Source organism: Pristis pectinata, chromosome 19 (assembly GCF_009764475.1).
Source record: "Pristis pectinata isolate sPriPec2 chromosome 19, sPriPec2.1.pri, whole genome shotgun sequence".
Taxonomy (NCBI): Eukaryota; Metazoa; Chordata; class Chondrichthyes; order Rhinopristiformes; family Pristidae; genus Pristis; species Pristis pectinata.
Window position 1 is genome coordinate 29,396,742 of NC_067423.1, and position 16,745 is coordinate 29,413,486.

Sequence of the window (16,745 nt, forward strand, 5' to 3'; positions counted from 1 at the left end):
AACTCTGCCTGCCCTCGCTCTGATTGGTGCTTAGATTCCCCCCAACTCCCCCCCACACGACCCCCGGCCGTGCTCTGATTGGAGCAACGTTTTGCCCTCTCGGCCCCTCTGCGAACGGTACTGCGCTTTGCCCCACTGGTCACGTTGCGATCGGTGACACCAGGGACCTGCAGATGCTGGAATCTGGAGCGAAAAACAAACCCCAAACTGCTAAAGGACGCGGGGTCTCGGCCCGACAATTCGTCCCCCCACCGATGCTGCTCGACCCGTTGTTCCTTCAGCAGGTTCTTTACCGCTCTGATCGGCGGCGCGCCTTTGCCCCTCAGACCTCGCTCTGATCGGCGGCGCGCCTTTGCCCCTCAGACCTCGCTCTGATCGGCGGCGCGCCTTTGCCCCGCACGCCTCGCTCTGATCGGCGGCGCGCCTTTGCCCCGCACGCCTCGCTCTGTGTCGCTCGGTAACAGCAATGGAAGGAGCTCGGGAGTGAGGCGGCGGCGGCGGAGGTGGCGGCGGCGGCGGTGGGGAGGTGCTTGGAGGAGAGGCCGCCGGATGCCACATCCGCACTGGATTGTCTGACATGGCAGCGGCTCGTTAATGTCTTACTGAGGGCCGCGAGTGATGGCGGGACTCATCAAGAAGCAGATCTTGAAGCACTTGTCCAGGTGAGCGGTGCGCAGTTTGTGTGGGAGGGAAGTGGCTGCTCTCGGCTCTGGCTGCGGGGATGGCTCCGGGCCTCGCCACTCCGGTGCTTGTCCTGGCCGTGGAGAGCGGGTGGTTGTGGCCGCCTCTCCCCGGAGCCCTCCCGCACCATGACATAATCCCCGGGCATATCCCTCCCTCCCCCCCTCCCCCCCCCCCCCCCCCCCCCCCCCCCCCCCCCCCCCCCCCCCCCCCCCCCCCCCCCCCCCCCCCCCCCCCCCCCCCCCCCTCCCCCCCCCCCCCCCCCCCCCCCCCCCCCCCCCCCCCCCCCCCCCCCCCCCCCCCCCCCCCCCCCCCCCCCCCCCCCCCCCCCCCCCCCCCCCCCCCCCCCTCCCCCCCCCCCCCCCCCCCCCCCCCCCCCCCCCCCCCCCCCCCCCCCCTCCCCCCCCCCCCCCCCCCCCCCCCCCCCCCCCCCCCCCTCCCCCCCCCCCCCCCCCCCCCCCCCCCCCCCCCCCCCCCCCCCCCCCCCCCCCCCCCCCCCCCCCCCCCCCCCCCCCCCCCCCCCCCCCCCCCCCCCCCCCCCCCCCCCCCCCCCCCCCCCCCCCCCCCCCCCCCCCCCCCCCCCCCTCCCCCCCCCCCCCCCCCCCCCCCCCCCCCCCCCCCCCCCCCCCCCCCCCCCCCCCCCCCCCCCCCCCCCCCCCCCCCCCCCCCCCCCCCCCCCCCCCCCCCCCCCCCCCCCCCCCCCCCCCCCCCCCCCCCCCCCCCCCCCCCCCCCCCCCCCCCCCCCCCCCCCCCCCCCCCCCCCCCCCCCCCCCCCCCCCCCCCCCCCCCCCCCCTCCCCCCCCCCCCCCCCCCCCCCCCCCCCCCCCCCCCCCCCCCCCCCCCCCCCCCCCCCCTCCCCCCCCCCCCCCCCCCCCCCCCCCCCCCCCCCCCCCCCCCCCCCCCCTCCCCCCCCCCCCCCCCCCCCCCCCCCCCCCCCCCTCCCCCCCCCCCCCCCCCCCTCCCCCCCCCCCCCCCCCCCCCCCCCCCCCCCCCCCCCCCCCCCCCCCCCCCCCCCCCCCCCCCCCCCCCCCCCCCCCCCCCCCCCCCCCCCCCCCCCCCCCCCCCCCCCCCCCCCCCCCCCCCCCCCCCCCCCCCCCCCCCCCCCCCCCCCCCCCCCCCCCCCCCCCCCCCCCCCCCCCCCCCCCCCCCCCCCCCCCCCCCCCCCCCCCCCCCCCCCCCCCCCCCCCCCCCCCCCCCCCCCCCCCCCCCCCCCCCCCCCCCCCCCCCCCCTCCCCCCCCCCCCCCCCCCCCCCCCCCCCCCCCCCCCCCCCCCCCCCTCCCCCCCCCCCCCCCCCCCCCCCCCCCCCCCCCCCCCCCCCTCCCCCCCCCCCCCCCCCCCCCCCCCCCCCCCCCCCCCCCCCCCCCCCCCCCCCTCCCCCCCCCCCCCCCCCCCCCCCCCCTCCCCCCCCCCCCCCCCCCCCCCCCCCTCCCCCCCCCCCCCCCCCCCCCCCCCCCCCCCCCCCCCCCCCCCCCTCCCCCCCCCCCCCCCCCCCCCCCCCCCCCCCTCCCCCCCCCCCCCCCCCCCCTCCCCCCCCCCCCCCCCCCCCCCCCCCCCCCCCCCCCCCCCCCCCCCCCCCCCCCCCCCCCCCCCCCCCCCCCCCCCCCCTCCCCCCCCCCCTCCCCCCCCCCCCCCCCCCCCCCCCCCCCCCCCCCCCCCCCCCCCCCCCCTCCCCCCCCCCCCCCCCCCCCCCCCCCCCCCCTCCCCCCCCCCCTCCCCCCCCCCCCTCTCCCCCCCCCCCCTCCCCCCCCCCCCTCCCCCCCCCCCCCTCTCCCCCCCCCCCTCTCCCCCCCCCGCTCTCCCCCCCCCCCTCTCCCCCCCCCCGCTCTCCCCCCCCCCCTCTCCCCCCCCCCCTCTCCCCCCCCCCCTCTCCCCCCCCCCCGCTCTCCTCCCCCCCCTCTCCCCCCCCCCGCTCTCCTCCCCCCGCTCTCCTCCCCTCCCTCCTTCCCGAGTTGTATTTGGTTGTGTTGACTTCACGTTAATTGAAACCTGAGCCGCCCACTGATGGCTAATCGTCGGCCACTGACAGGGATTCGCCCACCGAGGCTCCTGTCAGTGTGGTTCTTGTGGTTTGGATGAGGAAATAACGGCGAATACAGAACGGATTTAAAACCAGAGAAACGTCGTGGGAACTCTGATATTTCAGTCAGAGTGAAGGAGAAAATGACAGAGTTTCCTTGTTCTTTTTTCTTTAACTAACAGCGGAGAGTGGGAGTAGAGAAAACTTTTTTCTCGTCTCCTTCCTACCGATATATGGTTTTCCTTTAGCCCGCACTTGCAGGTTTTCAGCTGTTCGGTCATATGAGCATTGCGGGTGGAAATTGAATTAATAGAGCAAATGGCACACAAGTCGTGTTTCATGTTATACTAATGAGACGTCGAGACAGGGTGGAGACTGTTCGGGTCAGATTTTCCAGCTCTGGGTTAAATCACAGAATCGTATTGAAGGGGAGGAAAACAGCAATGGATTTTTGTCATTGTGACAGTGACTAAAAACGGGGAAATAAATAATCTCAAATTGAGGTTTTTGACCATGTATTGAAAACGAGGCTTTCAGTTGAGTGCTATATTGAAACGAGTCGATACAAAAGTACCACTCCTGGGTGTTCAGTATAAAGCTGTAGAGAAATGGACAGTTGAGGGTGATTTTGATTTGAAACAGAATTGTGTTTTGCAGATACACTCATTGGCTTAGACTGTTGTAGGGCAAATACAACAGATTGCTTTACACAATACTATCATGTATAATTTGTACATATTCCTATGTGCTGCCCTGGTGGCGTTTACATATTATCTATTTAACACGCGTGGCTGTAAAAGTTGAAATCCAGAATAAAATTTTGAATTTTGTTTTAATTTGCGTGTAATGGTTTTCTGCAGTTTGGTAATGGTGGGTGGCGATTGAGTTAATGTGTACACGTAACCCAAACACAGATAAGGCTATTGTGGTTGAAGAATTCATGATTGCTATTTTTTAAAAACTTGCTCGCATTATCAATATTATGGTTGGTAAGTACTTGTAAAGCTGAATGCAGCTGTGTACTTTCTCCCACTCCTCACTGTGGTGCAAAATGTCTTTTGTGTTCAAAGCTTATATCCATCTTATTACTTACTGTAGTCCAGTCATAATGATCACTAATTAAAAGAAGCAATTATAACAGAGAGTAAGTTGATGATACAGCAAAAAGTATTGTCCTTTACAGCTCCTGATCCTATTGCCAAAGACATAGTAAAGCTGTTTTAGCTATAATACTACCATCTGTGATATAGTGGAAGATTAATAGATATATCATATTCACAAAAGCAGGGCAAATTAATCCAACTAAATCTCAATATCAGCAAAGTGGTGAAAGTGTCTTTGTGTTATCAGGACTTGGTCCAAATACAGATAAATTCTTCAGTAGAGTGAGATTGCCTGATCTTGATGTGCAGCATTTTGTCATGTGTGGCTTAAGGAGTCCAGTAAAATTTAGAGACACAAGAGACTGCAGATGCTGAAGCAACAAACAATCTGCTGGAGGAACTCAGCAGGTCAAGCCACACCTGTGGGAGGAAAGGAACCGTTGATGTTTCAGGTCGAAAGCCTGAGGAAGATGGTCAGCAGAAAGAGGAGAATGGGAGTGGTGACGCAGGAGTCCAAGGTGATTGGTGGACTGAAGGGGGTGAAAGATAACAGGCAGGTTGTGCTGGGGGATGGGGTGTTTGGAGTGGGGAGACAGTGGCAGGTGAATGATGGATGGAGGCAGATGGGGTGGGGGGGGGAGTGTGAAGTTTGGAGACGGCTGCTGGAGGGAGCTGACCCCGACCTTCACGCTTCCCCTGTCCCCCCCCCCCCCGACCTTCACGCTTCCCCTCCCTCCTGACCTCCACACTTCCCCACCCCCCGACCTTCCCCTTGCCCTGACCATGACGCTTCCCCTCCCCTGACCTTCACGCTTCCCCTCTCCCGACCTTCCTCCCCACCTTCACACTTTCCCTTCCCCCCGATCTTCCCCCCTCCCCGACCTTCACACTTCCCCACCTTCACACTTCTCCCCCACTGACCTTCACCTTCCCCCCCCCCCCCCGACCTTCACGTTTACCTTCCCCTCCCCCCGACCACCGGTCCTCTTGGACTCCTGTCGCACCACCCCCCTTCTCTTCTTTTTACTGGCTGTCTCCCCTCTCAGTCCTGATACAGGGTTTCGACCTGAAACATTGACAATTCCTTTCCTCCCACAGGTGCTGCTTGACCAGCTGAGTTCCTCCAGCAGATTGTTGGTTGCTTCAGCATAATTTAAGTTGCTGTGAATCACTGATGGGTAGGACTCTTTTCCCTGATTCTTGATACAACTTTCTTAAATGAAGAGGGTTGCAAATAAAAATAGAAAATGCTTGAAATAGAACATGCAGTATCTGGAAAGGGAGTGATTTACTAATTCAGGCCATTAACCTTCCAAGGCCACTCTTGGCTTTAAATATTCCTTGGGTAACATGCTCTGGTATTTCATCAGTGATACTCCCTCCATTACGAGGTCAGAAATAGGATGTTCAGAAATGAAAGTAAAGTGAAATTTAGAAAATAACATAATCCATCAGTACTTTGTGCAGCAAGACCTGGACACCATTCTGGCTTGGGCTGATAAAATAGCGAGTGGCAATTAGTGCTATCTAGAAAAGGAAATAGGTTAAAAAAAAAGGCACAATGGGCGGAGTACTGGAATTCATTATTATGAGTGAAATAAAGGAGCACTTAAGCTGTAATATTAATAATCAACCTTAATGTGGTTCTGTTGAAGAGAAGTTCTAACTAACAAGGTAGATCGACTAGATATGGTATATCTGGAGTTTTAAAAGATACCTGAGAAAGTAGCACACATTGGGTTGTTAAAATAAATGCTAATGTGGTTTGAGGAAGCATATTGGCATGATGGAGGATTAGTTGTACAGAAAAGAAAATGGGATTAAATGGTCTTTTTGTAGCGGTTGCTACCGTGGAATAAAACAAGACACTAGTCGGAGGATTGCCAAACAAGAACTGGTTTATTTTCCCGCCTTGCGCGGGCCCCTTAAGGGAGAATGTTCCCGCCCAAAACAATCGGCAATGACGTAAGTACTACGTCATCAAGACTTTCCCGCGCGCGGGTTCTCCCCGCCGCTCGGAAAGACGAGGCCCGCTGCCATCTTGGGCCTCGTCGCTCCGACGCCACGCGACCCGACTGCCGAGCCGGTTCGCCCGACTAAACGGTGAGTCGCCACATTTTCAAGTTGGCAAGTTGATATGGGTAGAGGGCTGCAGGTACTGGGCAAGACAATATAGATGGAGTGCTGCAGCTACTGGCCCTTATATAATAATATAATATATATATTATACATAATATATTATATATATATATATATACACACACACACACACACATAATATAAATAGTTAGCTGTTCCTGCTTTATATTTATATTTTCATTGAAAACCAAGAATTGCTTCTGCAAAGCCATTGGGAAAGTGAGGAGGACATAGAGTTCAACAAAAAATATAGGCAAGCTATGTGAGTAGCAAGAAAATGGCAGGTGGAGTGTTGTGTTGGAAAATATTAGATCACACACTTTGGTAAGAATAGGAAAAATAAATATTTTGTACATAGTGGGAAAGCAATAAATATTGGTGCACAGCAGGATCTTGATATACTGGGTTGTAAAACACTAAATCAACTTGCAGGTCCCTATTTCAATGGGGTTGGAGTACGAAATAGAGGTTGTCTTGCTCCAGTTGTGAGCAACACACCATGAGACTACACCCAAACCTTTGTGCATGATTTTGGCCTTTGTACCCAGAGCAAAGCTATCGCTTTTATTTTTAGACTAGGTGCAGCATAGATTTACGAGTTTGATTGCTGGGATGAGGTAGTTGTTTTGTAAAAAGAGTGAGGTTGACCTGTTCTTGAGTTGGGAAGAATGAGTGATGACCTTAAGGAGATAGAAAGATGTTTGTGGGGGGGTTGGTGGGAGGTGGTGTGTGGGGTAGATAATGACTGCTGAAATTAGAAATTGGGGTATGAGTATGGATAAGAATTTGTTTCACATAAGGGTTTTAAATATTTAGATTTCTCCAGTAGAATGTGAGTGCTTAGTTGTTCATGGCTGAATTCTGTAGACTTTCAGTTGCTAAGATCAGTTGATTGGGGGATCAGGTGGGAAAGTGGAAAATAGCCAGTGATTCAGCTATGAGATTGTATGCTGGAACACATTCAAGGTGTCCTTTCAAGATTTAAGGAGTATGGTGTACCCCTGCTATTTCTCATGTTCTTGGCAGCCACGGACTATCTCCAACAAGAGATTCTAGCCACTTTCCCTTAACATTCAATGGTATTGCCATTGTTGAGTTTTCCTCCTGTCAACATCCTGTGGTTATGGGAGTAGATCAGTGGGTGGGCATTTGGTTAACTAACAGTTCTCATGAACCTGAAGCTTTCTTATCATCTGCATGTTACAAGTCAGGAGAATGATTCAATACTCTTCTACTTGCCTGGGTGAGTGCAGCAGCAAGAGTGCTTAAAAAGTTTAATCCCCTCCAGGACAAAAAGCTGTTTGATTGGCCTCCCATTAACAACTGATTTGCATTGTGTGATGTCCACAGGATGTATTGAAGCAGTTCACTGTGACTTTGACTCCTTTAAGCATGACCTCTACAATGCAGAAAGCTGCAAGTTTCCCTCTGTAACACATTCTCCAGACTTCAAAATATATCACTATTCTCTCAAAGTCTTGGAACTTCCTGCCGAAGCAACCGTGGGAGTACCTTTACACAGACTAAGTAACTTAGCCCTGCCTTCTCAAGGGCAATTTGGAATAGGCAAGAAAAGCAGTCTTGCCAGTGACATCATAGGCCTTTTAATGAATAAATAAAGACATATTAGGTACCTGGAACGATTACCAAGTAATCTAAGGAAGAATTCCCTGACGTCTACTGTCTTGTGTCTTTAAATCACCTGTAACATCTCTGACCTGATTTTTCCAACCTTAATGAGGGGTGGGGGTGAACTGGCCTACTACAGATGCTGAGAATGCTGAACATTTTTAATTTCTTAATTGGTCTTGACCTTAATTTTAACAGCTGCCCAATTAAATTTGCTTTTATCACAGTAGGTTGGGGAGCACAGCGGTACAAATAGTTAGCATTTAGCTATTTGAAGTAAACTTTATTTATACACTTTTATGACAGAATATACAAGTTTGCTGGTGGAAGTGCTGGAACCATTGCAGTTAAAATTATGGACAAAGTATGGTATATGTGAGTTCATCCACTTTCATCCTAAATATTGGGATAGATGACTCTCTGAATGGTGAGGAGCTATAGCCAGTGAAGGTCCATGTTTTCTGTATCATTAAAATGTCATGCATATAGAAAATAATCTAAAAGACCATTGCAATGTTGGCCCTTCTGATTAGAATGTAAGGCAGTAGAAATTAAGCTGCAGCTATACATATCTGTAAAACCCAACCTGAAGAGTTATGACGGGCATGGAGGGAGTGGAAGAGACTATCGAAAGAATAGTTGTTTTTCCTGGAAGTTATGGGATGATTTGAAGTTTCAAAACTGGCATAAACTACTTCTGCTGTTTGAGCAATCCAGCATCAGGAGAAGGTCTAAAAATAATCACAGTCTCCTGAAATTTGCAATTGATGCTTCATTTTTTTGCTCACTTTATATCTGGGATTGATAGATTTATATTAACTAAAACTTTCAAAGATCTGAGGGAAGATGGGTGTGTGGAGTTTGATGACCATTCTATTGTGATCCAACTGAATGATGGAGCTGGGTGAAAGAAGTAAATAGTTGGTTCCTATCAATGTGCTACTGTGGAAAATTGCAGAAGAATAAAAGTACCTAATAGAATGGCACAATGGATCTGAATGAACTGTTCTTGTGGGTGTTGCACCAGGTAAGAGTGGCTTTTTCTTTGAGGCTGATAAACATCCTCCAGGAAAAGCTGCGCAAAGGGAGCTTGATAACTGAGTCAATGCAGTGAACCAGACTCCTTGGGCCAAGCTGCAAATGAAGACAGTTCCTGGAGTTAGGAAGTTGTATTGCTTATACTGGACATGATTGTTTACTTTGATTACAGGGATAATACTTGCCTCTGAAACCAGAAGGTTATAAGTGCAAGCCTGGTTCAGGACTTGAACATAGACTATAGGGTAGTATGCAGTATCTACATTATATTTATAGTATATGACAGTATAAAATCTCTACTATGGAGTTCCTGTCTTTCTATCACAATTTGAAATGTAGGCCCTGTCTATATATTTAGGCGGCTGGAGAAGATCCTGCAGCAAGTGCATTATTATCCAGACCATAAGATCCATCACTTATGCATCCTAAAACTGCTTAAATGGTCTTGCCTATTCTTGTTTGTGAGACTTTGTTTTGCAGGTGCTAGATTATTGCCCATCTAATAAAACAGTGATATTACTACAAAATAATCGGCTGTGGACAACTTTCAGACATCTTGAGGTTAGAAAAATAGCATTGCGTGAAGAGTGAAAACATTAACTTGTATTTATTTATGAAAGGCTCAGTCAGTACTGCCCTCCAGCATTATTTGAGTCCGGCCAAAAAACTTAAGATGTCATTGCATGTATATTTGTACATGAACACCTCATGATCTAAACAAAGCAATATGTTTAGAAGCAATGCAGGACTGTATGCACTTTCCTTTCGGTATTGGGTGATCTGAATGTCATTGGCAACCGAGAGTAATTAAAGATGGTACTGAGCGAAAGGCAACAAATTTTCTTCATCATGGACTATCTGGAGAAAACCAGTTGTAAGTATTGGTGAAAATACAGAAAATTAATTTTACAAAGAGAAATGGTTTCCATTTGAAATTGATTTCCCTTTAAGGTAGCCAATTTCAGCAGGCTGGGATCCAGACCACTTCAGAGATGACTCCTTTAACGACAGCGAACTGCATTTTGAAAATTTGAGTAGGAACTGAATTGAGGTTTGAGTTCACATAATGAGGCTTCATTTTCTGTCTGCCATTGTATACCCAATGATATGACCTGCGTATGCGTAATGTGAGGCTGCATCAACAGTATGGGGCCAAATCCAGGTGGGTTCTCTTCGTGTTTTGTTTGAACAGCCTTCTATAGTTATTGCCTGATTGCACAGCATTGATTGTGATATAGTTACTACAGATTTGATAGCATTAATCTGAAAACATAAGGAAATGGTACGTTTATTGCACTTAAAAGTAATTGATTAGTCATTGAACCTAACACTTAATGAAATTTGCATGCATTGCATTAATTATTGCTTTGGCTATCCATTATTAATTGGATGGTTTTCATGATAAGAAGCTGCATAGAGTGATCAGAGGGCAAATTTTCTTCACTCAGATGCTTGAATAACACCAAATTTATCTTTACCGAAATTTGATTTTTCAAGAGAATATAGCCAAAATAAATGAAATTATCCAACTGTTAGAATTTAATTACTATTTGCATGTAAGTAATACAGACTTAAATTTCTCCAAAGATGTTTACTTTCAAAATATTAGCTCTGCATGAGGAGCCCTAATTGCTATTTGGTACTTTACCTTTTTATTGCTGGGAACCTTTTTATCCACTTGGAAGTGGACATCCTTTTTTCAAACAAGTCACACTGTTTGTAAATTACTTTGTAAAATTTGATTATCACTGATAATTTGCAAGGTTTCATTCAAAGTTGCAGACATGCTGTTACTCCATGCTGTTTTGAATACTTTGGTAGCATAGAGTAACTTTAGGTTTTTGCATCTGAAAGCCGATATAACTTTGAGGGCATGGAAGGGGCCCTTGAATTGTGCAAAAACAAATACATGGTGTGCAGTTTTAAACTTTGAACCTATCTAGTGTCGATAATTTCAAATATTAGTGCAGCTGCACAACTTGCCTGTCTTTGAGAAAATGCCACATAATCACAAGATAGGCTGATACTCCATTTTCAGTTCTTTTGCAGTGCTGCATTGATGGAACTTCTCAGCTGTGAAGTTAAACAGAGATCTTGATGATCAACTTAAGTGAATGATAAAGATTTTGTGGCCTATTCGATGAAGAGCATAATATTTTGTGTATGTGGTCTGGCTGAGTAAATTCCTTCCTTAATCAACACTATCGAAAACAGTTTGTCTGACTATTGACTTGTTTGTTCTTTTGCTGGGTTGTGCAAAGCCTTTGAAACAACAATGAGTCACTTCAGTATATATAGTTGAGAAAAGTATTGAGATATCATGAAGATATTATAAAATCCTATGGACATAAAAGATTTTATTGGATGGAGATGGGCAAAAATTTTAGGAAGACCATGCTTAAGTGAACAAAAATTATTTTAATCTAATCATGCAGAAATCTAATCATGCAGAGGGTGTATGGCTGAAATGTTTCAATCAAATGTAGGGTTTCATTTGAAAAAAAAATTCACTCAGCATTGATCAATCTCCAATAGGACAGAATAGGTTACTCCCTTGATTCTAATTTTTGCATTGTTGGTAAATTGTTGCTTGCTACTGGTGGTTTGTATTAATGTTAAATCTATGTTCACATTTCAGCTGTGTGTATTTTTTAAAAAAACAAAAAGAAATGTGAATCAATTGATTCCAAATTTTAAAATACAACTTTTCTTTTCAGGGGGTAAGTAAGAAAATTGATGAGGCAGGCAGTTGACTTGGTATACACGGACTTGAGGAAGACTTTTGACAAGGCCGCACATGGTAGGCTGGTCCAGAAGGTTAAACACATGGTATCTGAGTTCTGTTAGCAAACTGGATCCAAACTTCGCTTGGTGGTAGAGGGTAGTGGTGAAGGGTTCTTTTTCTGACTGGTGTACACAGGGATTGGTGCTGGGACCTTTGTAATATACATAAATGACTTGCATGAGAATGCAGGTGCTCTGATCAGTAAATTTGCTGATGACGTGAAAATTGGTGTGTTCTTGTAGTGAAGTAGGTTGCCTAAGGAAACGGGTACATAGATCAGCTGGAATATTTGGCGGAGTGGTGGCAGATGGAATTTATTCCAGCCTAATGTGAGGTAATACTGACAGGACATGTACTGTAAAATGGCTGGTACCTTTTAATAGTGTTGATGTAGAGTGAGATCCTGTGTGTAAGTTCATAGTTCCCTCAAAATGGCAACAGGGTAGATAGAGGAATGAAGAGGCGTTTGGCATACTTGCCTTCATAGGCCAGGGATTGAATATAAAAGTTGGGACATCTTGTTGCAGCTGTACAAAACATTGGTTATACTGCACTTGGAATATTATGTATAGTTCTGGTTGCCACACAACAGGAAGAATGTGGTAGCATTAGAAAGAGTGCAGAAGAGATTCACTAGGATGTTGTCTGGAATGGAGGGCTTTAGTTACAAGAAGGGTGGATAGCCTGGGTTTGTTCTCACTGGAGCATAGGGTGAGAGGTGACCTTACAGAAATTGATAAGATTTATGGGGCATAGAGAGTGCAGATAGTCAGAGTCTTTATTCCCTGGGTTCGGGAGTCTAAAAGTGAGAGGATATGGGTTTAGAGTGAAAGGGGAAATATTGAAGAGAGATGAGGGGCAAGTTTTTCAACAGAGGATGGTGGTTATGTTGGAGGTGTTGGAAAATGCTGGTTTATCACAGTTGACTGCTGATGCAATGAATATGCATGAGAAAACTATTTTATTAAGCAATTAGTAACAATGAGAAAACAGTTTGCCCTATTAAAGTAAACACAACTCTCATAGCCCTACCAGAATGGATAGCAAACGTAAGAGTCATCAAAAGGGACATCCACCAAATTGATCCATGAAACAAACAGTTCTTGAGCAAAAGTATCCTCATTCCTTCTGGTGTTCTGGACTCCTAGCAACAGCAAATATGAGTATCTTCTCTGTTTATGGCCCTTGGAACTACTCACAATCCATTCCAAAGGTGAAGTTCTCCACCACTGGAATCTCTCCACTTCCTGTCATGCAACATGTTCTTCCTGTCACATGACCAATTGCAAGAGCACACAAGCTTTAATTAAACATTAACGTATTATTTTACCATGTCTGTTGTTTTTAAACAATAGTACACAGATCACAAGGGGTTAATAAACTGAAGTATAAAACCACTGTACTAAACCGATTACCAAGTTTGCATTATCTTCCATGTAACACTGCAGGAGGGAGGAAAGGCAGACGCAATACAGTGTTTAAAATACATCTGGACAGGTAGTTGGATAGGAAAAGAATAGAGTGATAAGGGCCAAGTGAAGGCAAATCAGATGAGCATAAATGGCCATAATGGTTGGCATAGACAAATTAGGCCGAAAGACTTTTGTGTTTGGCTGTACAACTCTGACTGTTCTTGTTTTCCAAACTGAAGAGATGGGACTAGAATTGATAGATAGTATCTGAAAAAGTAAATAATAAGATAATAAGTGATAAGGTAAAAACTTGTAAATTTCTCTGTAGCATGTTTATGCAGATATATATAATGTTAACTGTTAAGTTTTCTGAACTTGAGTTTGCATTACATAGCACAATAGTACCTGAAGTTACCAGATCCGTGGAGGTATCAGTTTCAGTTAGTATCATAATATGATGAGTGGAAATGGTCTGTGTCCACTTGGTCTTTAAACAAAATATTTCCTGTATTCGTGGCCATCCTTCTAAACCACACAAACCTGCTCTTTGTCCAAAGTGATGTACTACCAGTAGTACAGTTTGTGAGAAAGGTTAATTGCTGCTGGCGTTTCTTGAAGTAGGAAACAAATAAGGGAATAGAAAAATTGATGCTGGAAATCTGAAATAAAAACAAATTGCGAGGAAAAACAGCAGGTCAGGCAGCATCTGTGGAAGGAGAAACCATTCAGATTGAAGGCTTTTCATCAGAACTGACAAAGCAAGTTAATCTATGTATCAGAGAAGGTGATGGGGGAGTGGGGGCAATGTTGGAACAAAGGGAATACCTGTAATATGGTCAAATAACGTGCCCGGTCAATGGGCAGTGAAGCTTCTTTGTCTGTGTAATGTGTGCTGTGAAGTCTGGCTGATATTGTACAGCCTAGCCTCTGGACCGTTCCCAGTAGGCCAGAATAGACAAATAAAAGAATAAAGGAAGAGAGGAATGGCAGGCAAAAATGGCCAATTCTGATAGTTATCTGAAGTTGGAAGATTCAAAATTGAGTCTTACAGGCCAGATAAAAGATGAAGTGTGTTCCTTGAGCTTGCCTTGGGCCTCATTGTTATAGTGCAGGAACTCACGGGCAGAGAGAAGCAGTGCGAGTTGTGAATTGAAATGACAGGCATCCAGAGGCTCGGGTTAACTCCTAAAAACTGAGTGCAGATGCTCCACAAGGTGATCACTCAATCTGCATTTGATTTTTCTGATGTAGAGCAAGTCACATTATTAATCCCAAATGGAGAACACTAGATTTGAAGGAGAAACAAATAAGGGAGACTTGAAATAAGAGATGAATCAAAGTGAAACCAGTTAAGAGGTATTGCAGTGTGGACCTTGATTAGGATTCTTGCATTTTCCTTGGAACTAAATTTTCCTTTTTGTTTAATTTTGGGCATATCGGTAATAGTTTATGCATGGTTCACAATACATGTGGTGGGAAAGAGCAATTTTAATACTGAGCAACTGAGCCTCATAACAAATTTGTTGTTTCATCCATTGAAGAAACAGCTGTATTTATGCAGCACTTCTTTTTCTCCCCAGATGGTGAAAGTGTTGTCAAAATTGTCAATTAATCGTCAGTGTAAGCAATTTGTGGAGAAACAGTGTATTGGTGTTTGAAGGTTGACAGAGGAAGAACTCTCCCTGTGTTTCAGTTGTTGCCTTGCAATTTATAATGTTGCTTGAACAGGTTTAAAGTCCTACCCTAAAATGGGATTGTTGGTAACACCTTTGATATACACAGAAATGTTTGTGCCCAATATCCCAGCAAAACCTCCCTGTTTTTAGGAACAGCCCTGTGTTGAATTGTTGAAATAAAATAAGTTTCACTTTGTTCTGCATGTTTTGAGAGTTCTTGCTGTAATATCAGTTCCCCAATACCAATTTAGGATATAGGGTACACTGGTATATTTTGGACAATCATGTGGTTTAAGTTTATTTTTGAGTAAGTTTCTCAAGGACTTGGTGTACCCAGCTGCAGCTATCCCTGACCGAAGTGCACTTAATGTGGATCTTTGAAATTACAAGCAGTTTTACCATGTTTTGAATATATTTTAGGTAAAATGCTTTCCACTAGTGCACCTGCTTTTTTTGGAAATGCAGTTAACAGAATTTAAATGACAATGGAGAATAATAAGCTGTTATGGAATTATCTTTAGTTTCTAAGCTTCCTGACACTTCGAGTCTACATTTTTAATTTTTGTTCCATGTGTTGCCATACATCCTTAAAGTTAAATTTTATGTTTCAAAATGCCAGTTTTGATATAATACACATTGCTTCTGAAATGGAAATTTAGGCTGCTGCCAAGATAAATGATTAGTTGTGAAGAAATAACAGACATTTCACAGTCAAAACACAGGCCCAGTTCCAGCAGCTGAATAACTTTTTCCAAGGATTTGTGTTAGTCCATGAGTGTTTGTTACAAGTAGTTAATTATATTGTGGACAGTTATGATATTACTATTTAATTGGGTGGAATTAATGGCAACTTGATCTTAATACAGCAAAAACATTTCTTGTGCTTCATTTACTTCACTGAAACCAACCAGACAACCTTGTATTAGTATTAATCCAGCTTGGGTAATATATATCCCATCACATTGAACAAAAGAGCATGCAGACTTAATTGGATCAGAATTTGAGAAAATATTGATAGTGATAAGGTGCTTTTCTGCCACTTTTCAAAATGACAGCAGGTATTTTGTGAAGCCGTCATGATTTAGCCATTTTTGATTGTTTTTCTGAAATGTGATCTTGGCTGACTTACGCAGATGTCGTCTTGAAAAGTTGATATTTGTAATTCTGACGTAGGAATAAATAAATGGTCAGAATTTTTAAAAAAAGATTTGCTCTGTAGCTTAATGAAAATTCTGAAATTGATAATTATCAGAGTTGAAAATAATGGATTTGGAAGAGCTTCAAGCGATGGCAAGTCCTTCGAAATGATGAAGGCCTGGGCCAATTCCCTCGCAATGCATGTAATTTCCTGCCTGAAAACAGTTTCCATAAAAAGAGGCAGAGGCAGTTAAACAGCAGGTATCTGGTGACTTCAGTGATGATTTCCAAAAATGCATTACTTGTGCAGATGAGATTCATTCTTTGTGTTTAGTCCTTTGGTCACATCTTTGACTGTTATATAGTGAGACACAACAAAGGTTGGCACAACATTGTGGGCCGAAGGGCCTGTATTGTGCTGTACTGTTCTATGAGACTGCTTCAATGTCACATTATAGAGAATCTGACTTCAATGAACCATGTTATTGACATCAACAATAACATTTTGGTTTTATTAGCTGGTGTTTGTCATGAAGAATGTGTGCATTACATAGTGATTGATAAGAAGGCTAATAGTAAATCTCATTTTGTTTTGGGGGTCTGGTTAGGTGAACTATGTGACTTGGTCAGTGAGTGTAACTGGGATCTATGCTGGAGGATTTTTGATTGAGAGGGTGTTGACTTTGGTCTGCTTGCTTTCCAGTGAATTTGGAGGAGTTGTGGAGGCAGGATTGGTGGTCGTTTTCCATTACTGCTCTCACTCCTCCAGTCTGAGATTCCCACCTGCTTCAAAAGCAGGAGCCTGAAGACCGACACTCAATGATTTAGGAACAGCTTCCCCTCCACCATCAAATTTCTGAACAGTCCATGAATCCATAAAAACTACCTTATTAATATTTTTGCACGATTTATTTATATTGTAATTTATAGTATTTTTTATGTCTTGCACTATACTGCTGCAGCAAAACAACAAATTTCACGTCATATAAGTCAGTGATAATAAACCTAATTCTGATACCCTGAACTACCTGCAGCACATGTTCCAGGTCTCTAAACATATAGGAGGACAGGGGTTACTGCTGTGTAGTAAATCATGGGTTTTGTGCCAGGTCTGATCTCTTGATCTT

At 46.8% G+C, this 16,745-nt stretch overlaps 1 protein-coding gene across 3 annotated transcripts in view; it reads left to right on the top strand.

Moving 5' to 3' along the window:
* Positions 1 to 452: 452 nt before the first annotated feature.
* The window catches only part of bltp3b (bridge-like lipid transfer protein family member 3B), a 105,637-nt gene continuing 89,344 nt past the window's right edge, over positions 453 to 16,745 (top strand). Inside the window, exon 1 of one of the 3 annotated variants that reach the window (XM_052034101.1) lies at positions 453 to 662. In XM_052034101.1, coding sequence (XP_051890061.1) covers positions 619 to 662 — 44 coding nt within the window. In that variant the 5' untranslated portion in view covers positions 453 to 618. The remainder of the gene's footprint in view (positions 663 to 16,745) is intronic. The other 2 variants (XM_052034102.1, XM_052034100.1) reach the window with 2 other exon arrangements.